Genomic DNA, 17,500 nt, shown 5'->3' on the forward strand with positions numbered 1-17,500 from the left:
GATCCAGAACTGTTAAAATCAAAACCAAAACAGACTGTCATGAGCTGGGAGACACATAGGAGCCAGACATAAGGTAATAAGATCATTCTATGTACATGCCATCTGGCCCGTTATAGACTATGCTTCTGTTGCCCTGATTGCTACAAAAACAAAATATAGAGAAAAAGTGGAGACAGTTCAAAATGAAGTTGCCAGGATCATTCTGGGTGCCCCAAAACTCCTGTTGTCTCACACAGCCAGGGTATTGATACGCTATCAGCTCAAAGAACAACTACTAGCCATGGGCATGGACTCCCCCCACCCTGACAAACCTTAATTATGTTGTCAAACATACTTGTAAGTCCTCAGTCCATTATAAATAAGTACTCTCAGGAAACTGAACAGCCAGTAGCCTCCGGGCTAGTATAGTAGTAACGTGTCAGCCTCTCATCCGAGGGGTCAGTGGTTCTTAATCGAGTTCTTTCTTATGAGCTTGTCAAGGAGAAAGAATCAATACCTCATGCCTAGTCTAAAAGGAGAAGTTAAGGGGATCAGTGCAGCCATCACTCCTCTGGGAAGTAGAACCTCCTTCACGGGTGGATCAGTTGATCCCTTAAGCCACACTGTAGGTGCCAGCTCTGGAGCAAGGGATGCCACAAAATCCATGTGGGTAACACAATGCCTCCTCGCTACAGGCAGAGGCAGTTACAATCATGGGAGCCCTAGCCCACACGTACCTCAAGGAAGGACGCATGATCATACATACAGACTCCAGGGCAGCCATTGACTGTCGTCAACACAACACCAAAGTCATTCTTCACAGAATGAGACTAGGTTACCATTGCACACGGCAGATCATAGAGACATTTGACTATGCAGACAGGTGTTGCATGCACTGTGGCGAGCCAAAAGCCACGTTGTTACATTACTTACAGAATTGTGATCACACACAATTTCTGAGACAAGGTCCGCTCACAACAGCCGCCGGGCTGGTAAAGAGATTATGCCGCATGTTTACATCATGGCGCCAGGAGCGCCTGCTGGCAATCCCACCACCACGGTAACTATCGAGTGTCAGAACAAAAGGAGACAGCCATAAAAAGCTGACACAGGCCGGGCCATATATGTATGGACGGCCCGGGCGAAGCTGAATCTTCGCTAATCTAAATTAGTTTAGTAACAATATTGTCTGTTATGCCTCAAACTGCAACCGAAACTGAGACATTATTCATATTATTTCGATTTTCGGTTAATGGATAACCTTTATGGGATACATTTTACCACATCGAAAAAAAGGAAAAATGAAGAAAAGATTTATTAATTATCATCACTTTTTCTTCTAACAACTGTAAACTTTCTGATCGAACAAGCTTTTTGTTGTGAAAACATCTAAATAAAAATACGCCATAATTATGCGTCACTTAAATACACCGATTACAATAAGATAAATGGGAAGATAATTACGTTTTCTAAGAGATTTTTTAATAATTGTATGTTTGGTGTTATTTATTTATTTATATATACATGCTGAAAGCGGTACGCTGTATCTGAGGTTGGGTGGTTTAGTCATATATATATATGTATATATATATATATATATATATATATATATATATATATATATATATATATATATATATATAATGTGTGTGTGTGTGTGTGTGTGTGTGTGTGTGTGTGTGTGTGTGTGTGTGTGTGTGTGTGTGTGTGTGTGTGTGTGTGTGTGTATAAAATTAGGCTCAAAATACCATCTGGAATTATTCTTCAAACAAAATTTTCACCATGGTGTAAAATTAAATATCTGGCACGTTTTTTTAAATGGACCAAGGCACTAACTCACTGCAAGGGGTGTGACAGGTTGGGACTTTCAACGCACATAGAATAAAGGTGAATTTCCAGTGAAATCCTGTTTTGCCAGAGTCTACCTGTGTGTTCTACTAATTCTAATAGGCTCGGTAGCCAGTTAGTAAGCTAGTTACACATGAAGATTCAGGAGTGCGCGCTTACCTCTGAGTTCCTATACTTCGTCCTGATCTTGGTTAAAATAGGACTCTTTGCAATGCTTTGGTCGCTCTGAGTACCCCAGCAGTGAGGTTTGATATAAACAAACAGCTAATTGTGCAAAAATAGAATTTTCTAATAAGGCCGTGTGAGAGCTTGACTGTAGTTGTTTCAAAATACTTTCCATAGGACAGTAGGCATATCAAATGACTTTTCACAGCCAAAAAATAAAAACAATTGATCAAGTATAAACGGTGCTGTGTAATTTAATTTGTTGTACATGTGTACGTATATGTATTCACATTTCAATCAATTACTCCAAATAGTTTAGTTTGAAGACCCCCTTAGTATTCATTATTGCCCAGGACAGTACCACAGTCTGGGCCCCTCGAGTCGCAGTACTAAAAACTGCATTTCATAACATAAAACAAAATATACGACATAAAACGATGCATTCATGTCGTATATACATTTACTCGCTCTATTTTCCCTTCCATATTTTGTCCTCGAATTTCACACCACATTCTGTACCGAGTTTTGAGAGTCAAGTACCAACTCATTCGCCGGAGCTGTTGACACACAACACTCCAGCAGCTGGGGTGTTTACTTCATGAATATTTCTCATGATTGGCACAACGCTGAATCGCCATCCATATGATGGTTGTTATAGTAGGACTTCACTTTCCCAGGATGCTATATGAAGGGGGAGGGTACTTCAACTCAGGTGTTGTGTGTTAGGTTTGTGTTGCAAGGTTTTTCTTCTGTGCGGTTCACCTTGTGAATAATTTGTGATTTAAACATTTTATCACCTTCAATATACAAGGGAGGATTTATATATACTAATAGGAACTATATGTATATACATACATATATATATATATATATATATATATATATATATATATATATATATATATATTATATCTCATAAATCTATGCCTCTCTCTCTCTCTCTCTCTCTCTCTCTCTCTCTCTCTCTCTCTCTCTCACTCTCTCTCTCTCTCTCTCTCTCTCTCTCTCTCTCTCTCCCTCGTTCCCTCCCTCCCTCTCTCTCTCTCTATAAAAATATATTTACAAGGTTGCAAACCAAATTGTTGACTTCAGTATGGAAAGCGTTCCTGACAATGAAATGCTCCATGTTTTTTATCCTTATCTTTATTGCGAATATCTGTACAGATATTTCTATGTATGTTATACCTCGTGTTATATGTATTCGTATGCGTATACAGAACTACCAGCCTTTATTTTTTCCATCACGTGTTTATGGCTGTGTTTGTCCGCGTTATTGAATTACCTTTTGAACGACGAGATCAAACGACGTCGCCTCTTGCACTGGCTCTTGACTAGACGCAGGAAGACAAAGCAAACGAAAGAGGAATATAGTGACAAAAGATAAAAAGGGAGAGGGAGGGACAGAGAGAAAGAGAGAGAGAGAGAGAGAGAGAGAGAGAGAGAGAGAAGAGAGAGAGAGAGAGAGAGAGAGAGAAGAGAGAGAGAGAGAGAAGAGAGAGAGAGAGACTAAGAAAAACAAAAGACAGACAAAATAAAATTATATAAAAATAAACCCAAGAGGCTGTGTTACGGAGTGACAAAAATCTCCATCTTTGGCCAGAGAGGATATTTCTTGCCACTTCAAACCTCTGCCTCTCCAACTCCTTGACTTAAACAGGCAATAAATCTTTTTCCCCTCAAGTTCCCTCGCCACAACACTTCAACCACACTCACTAAACTTACACTTGGGACGCCCCTTTAGAACTTGAGACTGGGTATTGTCTCCCTATTTTTTTTTTTTTTTTAAGATAAATCGTAGGTTGTGGGTGCGAACGGGTGACCTTTTGACTCCAGGACGCGTGCAAATTCACCGAACCAAGACGACGTACACGTGTCTATTTTACGTACACATACGCGCGTACACATAGATGTGTTTATCTTTATTTTTCTTCTTTATTTTTCTTTATCTAAAAGCTACTGTTTATAGAATCTAACGTATCAAGAATAAACAATTTACTATTTTCCTAATATTTTAAGAAAATATCCAGAGAGATAGAGAGAGTGAGAAAGAGAAGAAGTAGAGATAGATAGATAGATAGATAGATAGATAGATAGAGAGAGAGAGAGAGAGAGAGAGAGAGAGAGAGAGAGAGAGAGAGAGAAGGAGAGGGAGAAAGAAAGAGACTGAGAGTGAGACAGAGAGAGAAGGAAGGACAGGCAGATAGAGTGAGAAAGAGAGAGAGAGAGAGAGAGGGAGAGGGGAAAGAGAGAGAGAGAAAGAAGGAGAGAGAGAGAGAGAGTGAGAGATACAGGGAGGGAGAAAGAAAGAAGGAGAGAGAAAGAGAGATAGAAAGAAAGGAAAGAGAGAGAGTCTGGCATGTACATAAGCACGATTTGTGTAAGCCATTAGACCAAAAGACCACGTGAGTGTTTGCCACGCATAGCCTCAGCGATGGCCTAGATGACGATTATATCTGACCTCTTCTGACCCTTCAGTTCTCTCCCAGAAGTCACGGTGCCCAGGTCTCTCCAGCCTCCGGCCCCCCAGGGCTGGCTGGCCGGACACGCGACACTGCACTCAGCGCTTACCCTAAAACATGTCGTGTGTTCCCTTATTGTGCTGTACTCTTCCTTAATAAAGAGTCAAGCCGTTTAACCACTATCACTGCCTTACCAGTCATAGACATTGTACTAAGGCTCTGAGCCTTTAACAGAGAGAGCAAGAGAGGGAGAGAGAGAGAGAGAGAGAGAGAGAGAGAGAGAGAGAGAGAGAGAGAGAGAGAGAGAGAGAGAGAGAGAAGGAGAGGGAGAAAGAGAGAGGGAGAGAGACAGACAGACAGAGAGTGAGAGAGAAAGGAGAGAGAGAGAGAGAAAGTCTGAGACTGGGCAGATACTTTCAGTGTCACGCTCTTCCACTAGCAGGAGTGACCAATGAGGGCGGCATGCCCATGGCATCGCCGTCTGACCTAAGCCACGTCCACATCACTCATGACCCTTTGACCCGTACAAACGCTCTTCATCGAGCCACAGACCCGTTCGGACGCTGCTTCCTCCCAGGGGCTACCCTCCGAGGCACCTCGCCATTCCAGGTCTACCCGCTGTCCACCACTTCTGCACAAGCGGGCCACTTGGTATTTCCAATCTCCGTCCACGCTACGCTACTAGCAACCTTCTCCAACAATAAGCACTGCAACTAGACCGTGGCATTAAGTCAACCAGACCCTTGACTCCTGGTGAGCAGCGATAGCATGTCTACAAGACAACCCTGACAAATTGGTGGTCAGCAGTGGTATCGAGAACCTGACAGAGAGAGTGAGAGAGAGAAAGAAGGAGAGAGACTGAAAGAGAGAAAAGAGTGACAGAGAGAGAGAGAGAGAGAGAGAGAGAGAGAGAGAGAGAGAGAGAGAGAGAGAGAGAGAGAGAGAGAGAGAGAGAGAGAGAGAGAAGGAAACGACATTTCACTCTCACGTTTGGCAATTTCTGGCGGATCCACATGAGCTAAAATCCACGTCCTCTTTCATGCGGATTTGTCCACTGTGTTCATGAACTTGCATGACACATTTTGCGGAAGTATATGTGGATTCTCGTTGTTTCGTTGTTTGGAGGGAAATAATAGGCTTTAAATTGTGCAAATGTTTTACCGGCATCCCAAGCCCCCCCTCCTTTTTTTGTTAATTGTTTTTGAACTTGCCAGTGCAGCTGACGTCGTTTCCTGCTGCAACTGTTGCCATTACCGCTTTTGTCTATTTCATGCGTGTGTGTGTGTGTGTGTGTGTGTGTGTATGTGTGTGTGTGTGTGTGTGTGTGTGTGTGTGTGTGTGTGTGTGTGTGTGTGTGTGTGTGTGTGTGTGTGTGTGTGTGTGTGTGTGTGTGTATCTAACGCTGATTGACATGTATTTTAAGTTCAATGAATGAATATTTGACGAATGCAACAGCAGGCATGTTGGTGCATTATTCGGAATGTGGAAGTCACATATCTGAACGTTTGAGGGTTTATTCTTGCAGAATATATATAATGTTGTGTCATGCCGCTTATCATTAAAATATTTTAAAGCAGATCGCCTAAGGCTTTCCCGAAGAAGATATAAGTTACACAAATACCCCGCAACTGCCTAATGACTAATGTTGCAAGGCAGGAGAGACTAATGTTGCAAGGCAGGAGAGAAAGGAGTTTACTACAAACAATTGTCTGTTTTCTATTTTCTGTTATATAATACCGATGATGATGATAATGATATGGTGATGATAATGATTATAACTATGATTATGATTATGATAATGATAATGGTAATTGAGATGAAGATGATGATGATAATGGTAATGATAATGTTGTTTATAATAATAATAATAATAATAATAATAATAATGATAATAAAACAATATCATTATCAACAACACAACAATAATAATAATAATAAATGTAATGATAATAATAATTATTACTATGAAAAGAAAAGGTATGAATGAGAGTGGATATTTAACCGGTTTCTTTTATATCTTCGTCAGAATATATGTGCATTTCTAACGAAGATATAATAAAGCCGGTTAAATACATCTCTTGTTTTGTGAAAAATTTTTCATTCTCATTATCCCTTTTTCTACATTTATTCATTTACAGCTAGTTTTTACTCTATTTAATTCGGGAAAAGGGAAAAAACAAAATGGAAAGTGGGTGGCCATCTTTTTTTTTTCAAATAATCCAAAATTGTGAATGAATCTGACTGTCAGAAAATTTAGAATTAGAATAAACAAAAAATAAAAGAAAAATGAATCTAATCCTGTACCCAAAGTGATTTACCCATTTGTCCTTTTCTGAGCGGGACCCAAAGGGAAGTCTAGAAACGTTTTTTAAAGGGTAGCCACATTTCTTAAAAAAAAAAAAAAAAAAAAAGAAAAAAAAAAAAAAAAAAAAAAAAAAAAAAAAAAAAAAACACAGATATTTTCAAACCTTGAAGATTAAGTGTTCCACTTCTCGCATGTCTTTGTGTTTAGGAAACAAATGCCAAACAGGCTGTAAGAAGATTTTTAGTGGAGATTCAGCCCGTTCACCAGTTTTTAAAAATCCTGCACATACAAAAGCACACACACACATTTATTATAAAAAATGTGTAAATCTATATGTATCTATGCATGTATGTAGATTAATGATTATGTTACCACACAACACACACACACCCACACCCCACACACACCCCCACACACCACACATGCACCACACGCACGACACGCACGCCGCACACAAAAAACACACACACACACCCCACACACACACACACCCCAACACACACACACACCACACACACCCCACACACATAACACACCACACACACACATATGCACATAAGATTTTATTTTTTCCCATTTCTACATATTTTTTATTCTTTATTTCACTGTTTTTTTTTTTATGATCACCATACCGTTGCCACGACCATCCAGATGGCTGGAAACCGCGTAAATACAAAATGCAAAACAAAATTTGGTAACAACGTACCGGGGGTTTGTTCGGTTTTCTTATATTAAAAGTGGCGCCGGCTTTACACTGCTGGCACTTTAGGCGCTTTGAAAACCCGAGGGGTGGAACTGAATTTGTAAAGGTAAGGGTTTTTATTTTACTGTTAATGTATGAAGCTTGGTATACGGCGAAAATGAACCCAAAGGGGGGGAAGTTGATAATTAGGATGTTTTAAAATTGGTTTTTATGGGTTAAGGGAAATGAGTTACAAAAAGACACAAAAAGATTCTGAGAAAACTTTTTAAAGGTTAATGGTTAGAGAAATAAATGGTTAGACAAAGGAAAACCTTTTGAAAAGGGGACAAATCAATTTTCGACGGGGGAGTAAAAAGAAGAAAAAGGGAAAAAGTTTAAACAACAGGCAAAGACAGGTTAATCTTAAAATATAATACCAAAATTTTCAAACTATCAGGAAATTTAAAAAAAAAAAATCAAAAAAAGTCTCGGAAGATACACAAAGCGCCTTCCTTTGGGGAAAGTCAAAAGACCGATTTTGCAATGAGAAACAAGTTTGGGAGGGCATGGAGAAGACGAATCAAAATTTTAAAAACTCAGGCAGAAAATGGGTTTTGGATAAAACCTTTCATAAAAAAATAAAGGAAGAAATAAAATATGAAATTTAAAAAAAAAATAGCATCTTGTTTAATATGAAACATGTAAAATGGGGAGCTTTGATATTCTGGGGGGGTTTATAATATTACAGAAAAAAGTTTACAATAAAAAACTTATTGTTATATTTAAACAAAAAACCCCTTTGTTACACTCCCAGGGAAAATTTTCTTTTTTGTTTTATGGGGGATAAAACAAGGTCCTTTTAAAGATATTTAACGGAAAAAGACTACTAAAAAATCTCGACAAAAGAGGACAAAAGGTACCTCAATCATTGTTACCTGACCTAATTCTCTCAAAAATGAAAGACATAAAAAAAGATTCCCTCTTTACTTATAGAATCACTAACAAGTATAGTTGCAAAGACTTGGGTCAAAAACGGCTGCCAGCGACGCGGGATTTAATGATTTTAAAGTTATGCTTGAAAAGTCTCACACAGGGCCTTAAATTCTCAAAATTATGGATATAAATGTGAAATATTAAAAGATCTACAATAATAGTGATCGACAATTTGTTCAATAATACGTTTTTTAAAAATTTTATCATTTAGATCAATTTGGGCCTTCATTTGAAACATCGATTTCCCGGGTTTAATGCCTCTATCCCATGTTTTGTGTGCTTTAAGTGAAATATCTGTTCTGTTATAATAAAAGCTAAAGTAACGAAATTTAATAAAAGCATGACCTTAATAACATAGGCTTTAATTCTCTATAAAAAAAAAAAAAATAAAAAAAAAAAATAAATAAATAAAAATAAAAAAAAAAAAATAAAAAATAAAAAAATTAAAAAATAAATAAATAAATAAATAAAAAAAATAATAATAATAAAATATATATATATATATATATTGTTATAGTATTTTATTTATATATTATATATATATATATATATTTTTTAATATATATTTTTAATTATTGATTATTCATGTATATGAATTATCTTAGAAACATAGAGATATTAGTCATGATAAATATAAGTATGTTTTTAATGATAAATATAAATAGATTTTTCATGAGAAAAAAAAAAGATAGATCTTCTGAGAAACTGTGATTATGTTGTAATTATATATTTATTATTAACAATTGTTTTTTGATGACTTATAATTTTTGAGATAACTCAATGCAAGATACTCGGAAAAAAACCTGTAAAGAAAAAACTGTTGCCCATCATAATTAACCTTATCATACTGTTTTTTTACAAATAAGCGCAAAAATTTAATTCCTAATTTTCCTCATTCCTCTTCCTCAAGGACCAACTATTCATTCCCCCAAGCTCTTATTTTAATGCTGGCCTTTGAAAAACCCCTGCGATAAGACTCGAATCCATCCCCGACAACGTACTCCCCGCGAGTAAAATAACGCAACTTTTTTCCCTTCCGAACTCTTGCGAAGCGCGCGGGATCACGCTCCACAATGCAGTGCACATTTCTCATTAATTAACAAGGTACAAGTTTTCACGGGTTATATCTTCGCGGCTAAATCCCAACTTATCCCCAGTCTTTTTACTAAAGAGGGGTAGCTGATCTATCCAAACCCTTTTAGGACATTCTCACTTGATGAGAGTTTAAAAACTCGGTAAGAAAACTCGTCTCGACCCTTTCCCCTTTTTGCTTGCATCGCCTTTTAAATAAAACTATAAGAAAACAATTTTGAAAACTAACACTCTAAGGGGGTAATTTACTAACTAATAACAAGGGCACGTTTTTACATAAAAAAATATTCAGTTCGTGTGTAGTTCAGACTGTTACTTAGGTACTTACAGACAAGGTAATTTTTGAAAATTTTTAAAATTTTTTAACCTCAACAAAATCATATTAGCTAGGGGGGGGGGATTTGGGGGGTCCAAAATTTAAATTTTCTGATGACCCAAAAAATAAACTTGAATCTTTTTTTAAAACGTATAGCTACTAAATTAGCTTTACGCATATCCCCGTCTTTAATTATCTCTTTTAGTTATCTATCTATACACATACAAGCGGAGAAACCACAGATAGACAGCAGGCAGTTTAATCTTGAAAAAGGGGAGAGAGAGAGAATTGGGAAAATTTTGTGGTTTCTCGGGTTTATATTGAGTTTCTAAAATTTTATTTTTCTATAGAATATTATCTTTTCCCGGGGCGTTGACTTTTGATTTTTTTTTTTTTTTTCTCTCTCTCTCTCTCCTTTTCCCCTTTTCTCTCTTTGCCCCCCCCCTCCCTTCCTTTTCTCTCTCTCCCCTCCCCCTTTTTCTCCCCTCTCTTCTTTCTGTTTTGTCAAGTCAACTGATAATTTCAAGAGTTTTTTTTTCTTTTTTAAAAACCCAAAAGTATTAAAAAAAGTAATTGGTATGAGGAAAAACGACCATCATGGAAAACCAGTAAAAAAAAAAAAAAAAAAAAAAAAAAAAAAAAAAAAAAAAAAAAAAAAAAAAAAAAAAAAAATATATTAAAATATATTATTTATATATATATATATTTATATATATATATTTATTTTGATGATGTTAAAGATGAAATAAAGAGGAAATGATAATGAGGTTAGCAGTGAAAAAGACAAAAGGGGATTATAAACAATAATATAAAAAAAAGGGTTTTAAATAAAACACAGCTGCGTTGGTTGCATAAATGTTAAAAAGTTTTTTTAATAAATTCGAAAGCAAGAAGCACATACGTCATCCATGTTAGGTATGAAAAAAAACCCAAAGTAAAGACAATTTATGGATATCTTGTTTCCGGGCTTTTCCTTTTTGCTTCACGCCTTTCATTGGGCCGTTTATTTGCCCCGCACACACCCCCACACAACAAACCCCCACACACATGGTTAAAATTTTGTGTTTACATTAAAATAATACATCATACATTATTTTTTTTATATATTTTAAAATATTAAAATATATATATATAATATTTTATATTAAAATATATAAATAATATATATATAATTTTTTTAGAAAATATTTATAATTTTATAAAAATTAATATTATATTAATTTATTAATAAATATATATATTAATATATAATATAAAAATTTATATTATGTATATGTATTTATATATACATATAATATTTTATAATAATATTTTTATTTTATATATATATATATATTATAATTTTTATATTATATATATGTGTGTGTGTTGGGTGTGTGTGTATATATGCATATATATATATATATATATAATATATATATATATATAAAATATATATATTATATATAATTTTGTTATGGTTGGGGTTGTGTGTGTAATATTATATATTATTTAAAATTTATATATATTATATATATATTATATATTAAAATTATATATAAATTTTTATGGTTATTTATATTAAAAATTTATGGTTTTATTTATTTTATAAATATATAAAAATTAAAATTAATATATATTTTATATTAAAAATTATATTAAAATATATTTGATTATATTAGTTTAATTATTTATTTTCATTTTATTATTTTTTTTTTATTTTTTTTAAATATTATATTATTATATTATATATATTTTTTTATTTTTTAAAATTACATAATTTATATTTATATATAATAATTTTTATTATATCTATAATATAATTATATAATATATATATATATATATAAAATAAATATATATTGATATGTAATATATAATAAATTTTATATTTTAAAATATATATATATAATATAATAATTCCCTTTTATATATATAAAAAATGTTTGTTTTTTTTTAAATATATAATATATATATTAATATATATTATTATATATATTTTATTTTTTATTTTGTGTGTTGTGTGTGTGTGTGTGTTATTGCAAAATATATATATTTTTAAATTATATTAATATAATTTTATATATATATTATATTATTATAATTTATATATTTTTTTTTTTGTTTTTTTTATATAATATATATTATATTATAAAAATATATAAATTTTATATATATATATAAAAATATTATATATATATTATATATATACAAAATTTATATAAATATAATCTATATATATATATATATTATAATAATATATATATATATATGTGTGTGTATGTGTGTGGTGTTTGGGATATATATTATATTTTATATATTTATATATATTATATATTAGATTTATTTTATTTTTTATATATGTGTGTGTGTGTATGTGTGTGTGTGTATTTATTATTTATTAATTTATAATTTTTATTTATTAATTTTTCGTTTTATTATATTTTATCTATTATATTATAAAATTCTTATATATATTATTTTTATTATTACACACCACACCAAAACCACCCCCAAATTTTATTTTTATATTTTTTTATTTTTTTTTTTTTTATATTTTTTTTTTTGTGTGTGTGTGTGTGTGTGTGTGTGTTTTTTTTTATTTAATTTTTTTTTTATTTTTTTTTTAAAATTTTTTATTTTTACCCCCCACCCCCCCCCCCCCTTTTTTTTTATTCTTTTATTTTTTTTTTTTTTATTTTTGTTGTGTGTATGTGTGTGGTGTGTATTATATTATATATTAAATTTAATTTATAAATATTTATAATTTTTAATATTCACACACCACACATCACACACACACATATATATATATATTATAATATATATATATAATATATATATATTATATATATTAATATATATTTTTATATGGGGTGTGTGTATGTGGTTGTGTGTATATATAATTATTATAAAATAAATATTATATATATTATTAATATATATATATAATATATTTTCGAATATATATATATTTTATATTATAATATACGTAATTTTATATATATAAATTTTTAATTATATATATATATATATAAAAATTATAATTACATACGTTGTGTGTGTGTCATACATCATACTACAACATACACATATATAATATAATTAATATATATATAATTATATATATTATATATATAAAAATATTTAATATAATTTTGGATGGGGTATAATATATATAATATATTAAAATTATACACAACAAATATATAATCACTCATATATATATATATTATTTATATATAATTATATATATAATATTATATTAAAATTATGTATAATAATAATATAAAATAATATAATATATTTTTTTATATTTATATTATATTTAAAAATATATTTATTTTTATTTTTTTTTTTTTGTTATTTTTTTTTATATTTTATATTTATATTTATTTTTAAATATATATTAACATGCCGTTTTATATTTATAATGTGTATTCTGTTTATTAATAAAAAATATATTTATATATATATTTAATATATAAATAAAAAAAATTATATTATTTTGTTGGGGTGTGTGTGTGTGTGTGTGTGTGTGTGTGTGTTTGGGCCGTGTGTCGCGTTTTGTTGGGGTGGGTGTGGGGGTGTTGTGTATTTATATATATTATATGTTAAAATTTTTAAAAATATATTATATTATATTTTATATTATATTATTTTTATTTAAATGTGTGTGTGTGTGTGTGGTATGTATTATGTTATATACTTATATATTTTATTAATATATATTATAATATTATATATATTTTAAAAAATTTATTTATGTTTTGTTTTTGTATATAATTTAAAAAATTTTAATAAAATATTAAAATAAAAATTTTAATTTTTAAATTGTATATATATTGTTTTTGTTTTTTTTATTTTATGTTGTTTTTTATTTTTTTATTTATATTTTTTTTTATATTATATTATGTTTTCTTATATTTACTATGTATTCCTTTAAAATAATATTATATATAAATTTTTTTTATATAATATTTTTTATTTTTCACTCACGTATTAAAAATTTATATATAAAAAAAATAATATAAAATTTAATATATATATATATATAATTATTTATATATATTTTATATTTTATTATTTATATATTTTTTTATTATTTATTTTTTTTTATTTTTTTTTTTTTTTTTTTTGTTTTTTTGTGATTTATTATATTTTTTAATTTTTTAAAATTAAAAAATTATATTATAATTTTTTTTTTGTGTGTGTGTTGTTGTTTTTTTTTTTTTTTTGTTTTTTTTATATTTTTTTTTCTAATTTTTTCTTTAAAATTTATTTAATTTTTTTTATTATTTTTTTTTATTTTATTATAATTTTATTATTATTTTAAATTTTATAAAACTTTTAATAAAAAATTTATAATTTAAAAAATTAAATTTTTTTTAAATATATTTTAAAAAATATTAAATTAATAATTTTATATATTTATATATAAATTTTTAAAAATTATATTGATATAAAAAAAAAACATAAAAATAATATATAAAAAAATTTTTTTTTAAATTTAAATTTTTTTTTCCCCTTTTTTAAATATTTATTTAAAAATTAAAAAAAATTTAAAATTTTTAAAAATTTTTTTTTTTTATCCACCCAAAACCCCAAAAAAAACCCCCCCACCAAAACATTTAAAACCCCCAAAAAAATTTTTTTTTCTCTGTGAAAATAATTTTTTAGAAACCTTTGGGGCCCTATCCAAAATTGCCCCCCCCCTTTTTAAAATAAATCAAGGGATCCAAATTTTTTCATTTGGGGGTTTAAAATTCCTGCTTTGGGCCCCTCCTTTCCCTTTCGCTCTTTCCCCCCCGCCCCGGGGGGGCTTTTCCCTCTTTGGCTTTAGATACGCTGCTGCGAGTGAATATATTTTTGCGGTTTCCTTTCTGGTTCTTGTGAATAAGTAGATAATATAAAAGGGGTAAGCATGTAACGGGACGAGCTAATTCCAAAATTGGCATAATGATGATAATAATAATAATAGTAATTAATAAGAATATATAACAAAAATATTGATCATCTATTTTCTGTGTAATATGATTAGCACTGCTAATCCAACGAGTTATTGTGATTGAATTATTGATATGTTTAAAAGTTATCATATAAAATGCCCAATTGGTGGCGACAAAAGCATTTTTAACTAGTATAATGTGAGTCCAAAGATATCTAACCTTCAGATCACGGTATCAAAGCCCATTACAAATCCGGTGCAAAATATGTTAAAAACTTTAGTACTACGTATCTCAGATTTTGTGTGTGACGATGTTTCTAATGGTTACACACAAACACATACACACACATATGTGTTTATCTATCTATCTATCTATCTATCTATCTATATATATATATATATATATATATATATGTATACATATATATATGTATACATATATATATATATATATATATATATATATATATATATATAGTCAGTATTCCTCTGTATGTGTGTATGTGTATGTGTTAATATTATTTTTACAACTTTTATTCAGCCATTCATTCCACTGCCTCTCCATTACTTACTGAGAGGTTACTTAGCAGTCTCACCCTTACCTGACTGGGTGCCCTTCCTAATCAGCCGTGGTTCAGAGCTCTACCACTTATGCCCCGGCTGGGACTTCACCTGCGTCACCTGCGTTTGACATTTCAGGGCGATATATCATTACTCGCCGTGAGGTTGGGCTCGAGTTAGCTATCGGAGTGCAGGCAGGATGTAGGGTTACCGGTGAATATCCGCCTTCTCCATAGCTGTCTGTTCTGAGCATCTATCTCCTCCACACCTACCTCTTTCATATCGTCTTTATAAACGGATTCTGCATTCTTCTTCCATTTGGGCCCTTCCTTTCACTTTCCCCACCTTCATTTTTGTACTCTTCTTCCAACATATAACCTCGCTTCCCCAGCACACGTCCCCTACACCGCAGTCTGCTTTCTCAAATTGGTCGTGTAATTCTTTCACTCCCACTCTTTTTACACCATTCTTCCTTTTATCATATTCTTTCTTTTTAGCCAGACCCCATCTCAGCTTTTTTCTCTGCCTCTCCATTTTTTTTTGGCTTTTTTCAAAGGGCGTTTTTTTTTCCAGCCCATACAGTATTTTTGGTCTCACTACCACATTGTGAATCCTGCATTTTTCTCTGTCTGCCACTCAAATGTCGCACAAAATTCCAGTGACTTACTTCCAACTATTCGATCCCTCTATTCTTTTCTCTACCTGCCTGTCTGAACCAGGATCTACCTGGACTTTGGACCCTACATATTTAAATTCCCTCACTCTTGGCACTTCATCTTCACCTAGCTTGATTGTTCCCTCTGCTGTATCCTCTTCCATGTTCAGGTACTCTGTCTTCTTCCTACTAACCTTTATTCCCCTTCTTTCCCAGGTTACTGTCCATTCTCCAAGGCGATGTTCTGCCTCCTCCCCCTCAACCTGTGCTTAGAGCTACTTCGTCTGCATACATTATATCCTATGGCGTTTCTCTTCTCATCTTTTGTCAGACACTCCATGATAATGGCAAACAGGAATGGGCTTAGTGCTGATCCTAGGTGCACTCCTACATTAATTTCAAACTTTTAGGTGGATCCTGCCGTGCTCATAACTGTGTACATGCTCCTCTGTACACGGTTTGTATCAATTTCACATACTTTTCTGTAACTCCTTTCTGTCTCAGGCAGTTCCACACTTCCTCTCTAGGCACTCGGTGATAAGGTTTCACTAGGTCTATAAATATGCAGTGCAACTCTTTCTGACCCTCTCGGTATTTTTCCATTAGGAGTCTATGCACATAAATGGCATCTGTTGTTTCTTTACCTGGCATAAATCCAAACTGTTCCTCACAGATGTTCAGTATATCCCTCAATCTTCTGTCTATGCCTCTTAGCCATATCTTCACTGTGTGTGACATGGACTTTATACCTCTATAGTTCCCAAAATCTGGCATAGTCTCTATCTCAATAATGTTGTTGAAAAAACCTGTTAAGAGTTCTAATCAAGTATTCCCTAAGCACCTCCACTGGTATGTTGTCCAGTCCAACTGATTTTCTGTTTTTCATCTTTCTTTGTGCTTGTCTTACTTCTTCTGAGCTGACAGATGCTATCTCTTCATCATCCATGTTTGGCATGATATTTCTTCCCTATCTCATTTTCTGCATTCATAAGTCCGTATGCATATTTTATAGTTTTGGCCTGGTATACGTCTTGTGAGTTATGGTTTCTGCTCTTTGTTTATTTTATTGCTTCATTAATACCCTCTCAATATTTTTTGGGGTTATTGTACAAGTTTTTATATGCAAGCTTTTTTGCTTTAGTTACTTCTTTCTTTCTTTTTTTCCTTTTTAAGTCTTTTCTGCAAGTCTTCATCCTATCTCTGTCCCTTGCCTTTTGCATTCTCTCTTTAACTTAATAGCTTCCTGGACTCCACTATTAGGCTTCCTTTCCTCCTTTTTTATTCCCTGGTGATTCTCCTAATACTTGTGTGGCCACTGCACTAATTTGTGTGCTAACTGTGTCCTAGTCCTTGTCTCCCTGATGTATTATGTCTTTCACTTGTATAAATTCCCTCCTTGTTTCTGCTTCTTTCAGCTTCCACCACTTTACCTTCTTTATCCCTTTTTTCTCACCTTTAGGTCTCTTTTCAATTTTACATACCATTGGGCGGTGTTGTTTTGCCATACCTTCCCTTGGC

The 17,500-nt window shown here is 31.7% G+C and overlaps 1 protein-coding gene across 1 annotated transcript; it reads right to left on the reverse strand.

Moving 5' to 3' along the window:
- Window positions 1-16,408: 16,408 nt before the first annotated feature.
- LOC119596720 lies at window positions 16,409-16,928 on the reverse strand. Its single transcript, XM_037946048.1, has 2 exons — window positions 16,789-16,928; window positions 16,409-16,733 (listed from the first exon to the last, which is right to left on the reverse strand). The coding sequence occupies exons 1-2, from the start codon at window positions 16,926-16,928 to the stop codon at window positions 16,409-16,411; spliced, it is 465 nt and encodes a 154-aa protein (XP_037801976.1).
- Between the last annotated feature and the right edge of the window lie 572 nt (window positions 16,929-17,500).

The sequence above is a fragment of the Penaeus monodon genome, chromosome 38 (assembly GCF_015228065.2).
Source record: "Penaeus monodon isolate SGIC_2016 chromosome 38, NSTDA_Pmon_1, whole genome shotgun sequence".
NCBI lineage: Eukaryota > Metazoa > Arthropoda > Malacostraca > Decapoda > Penaeidae > Penaeus > Penaeus monodon.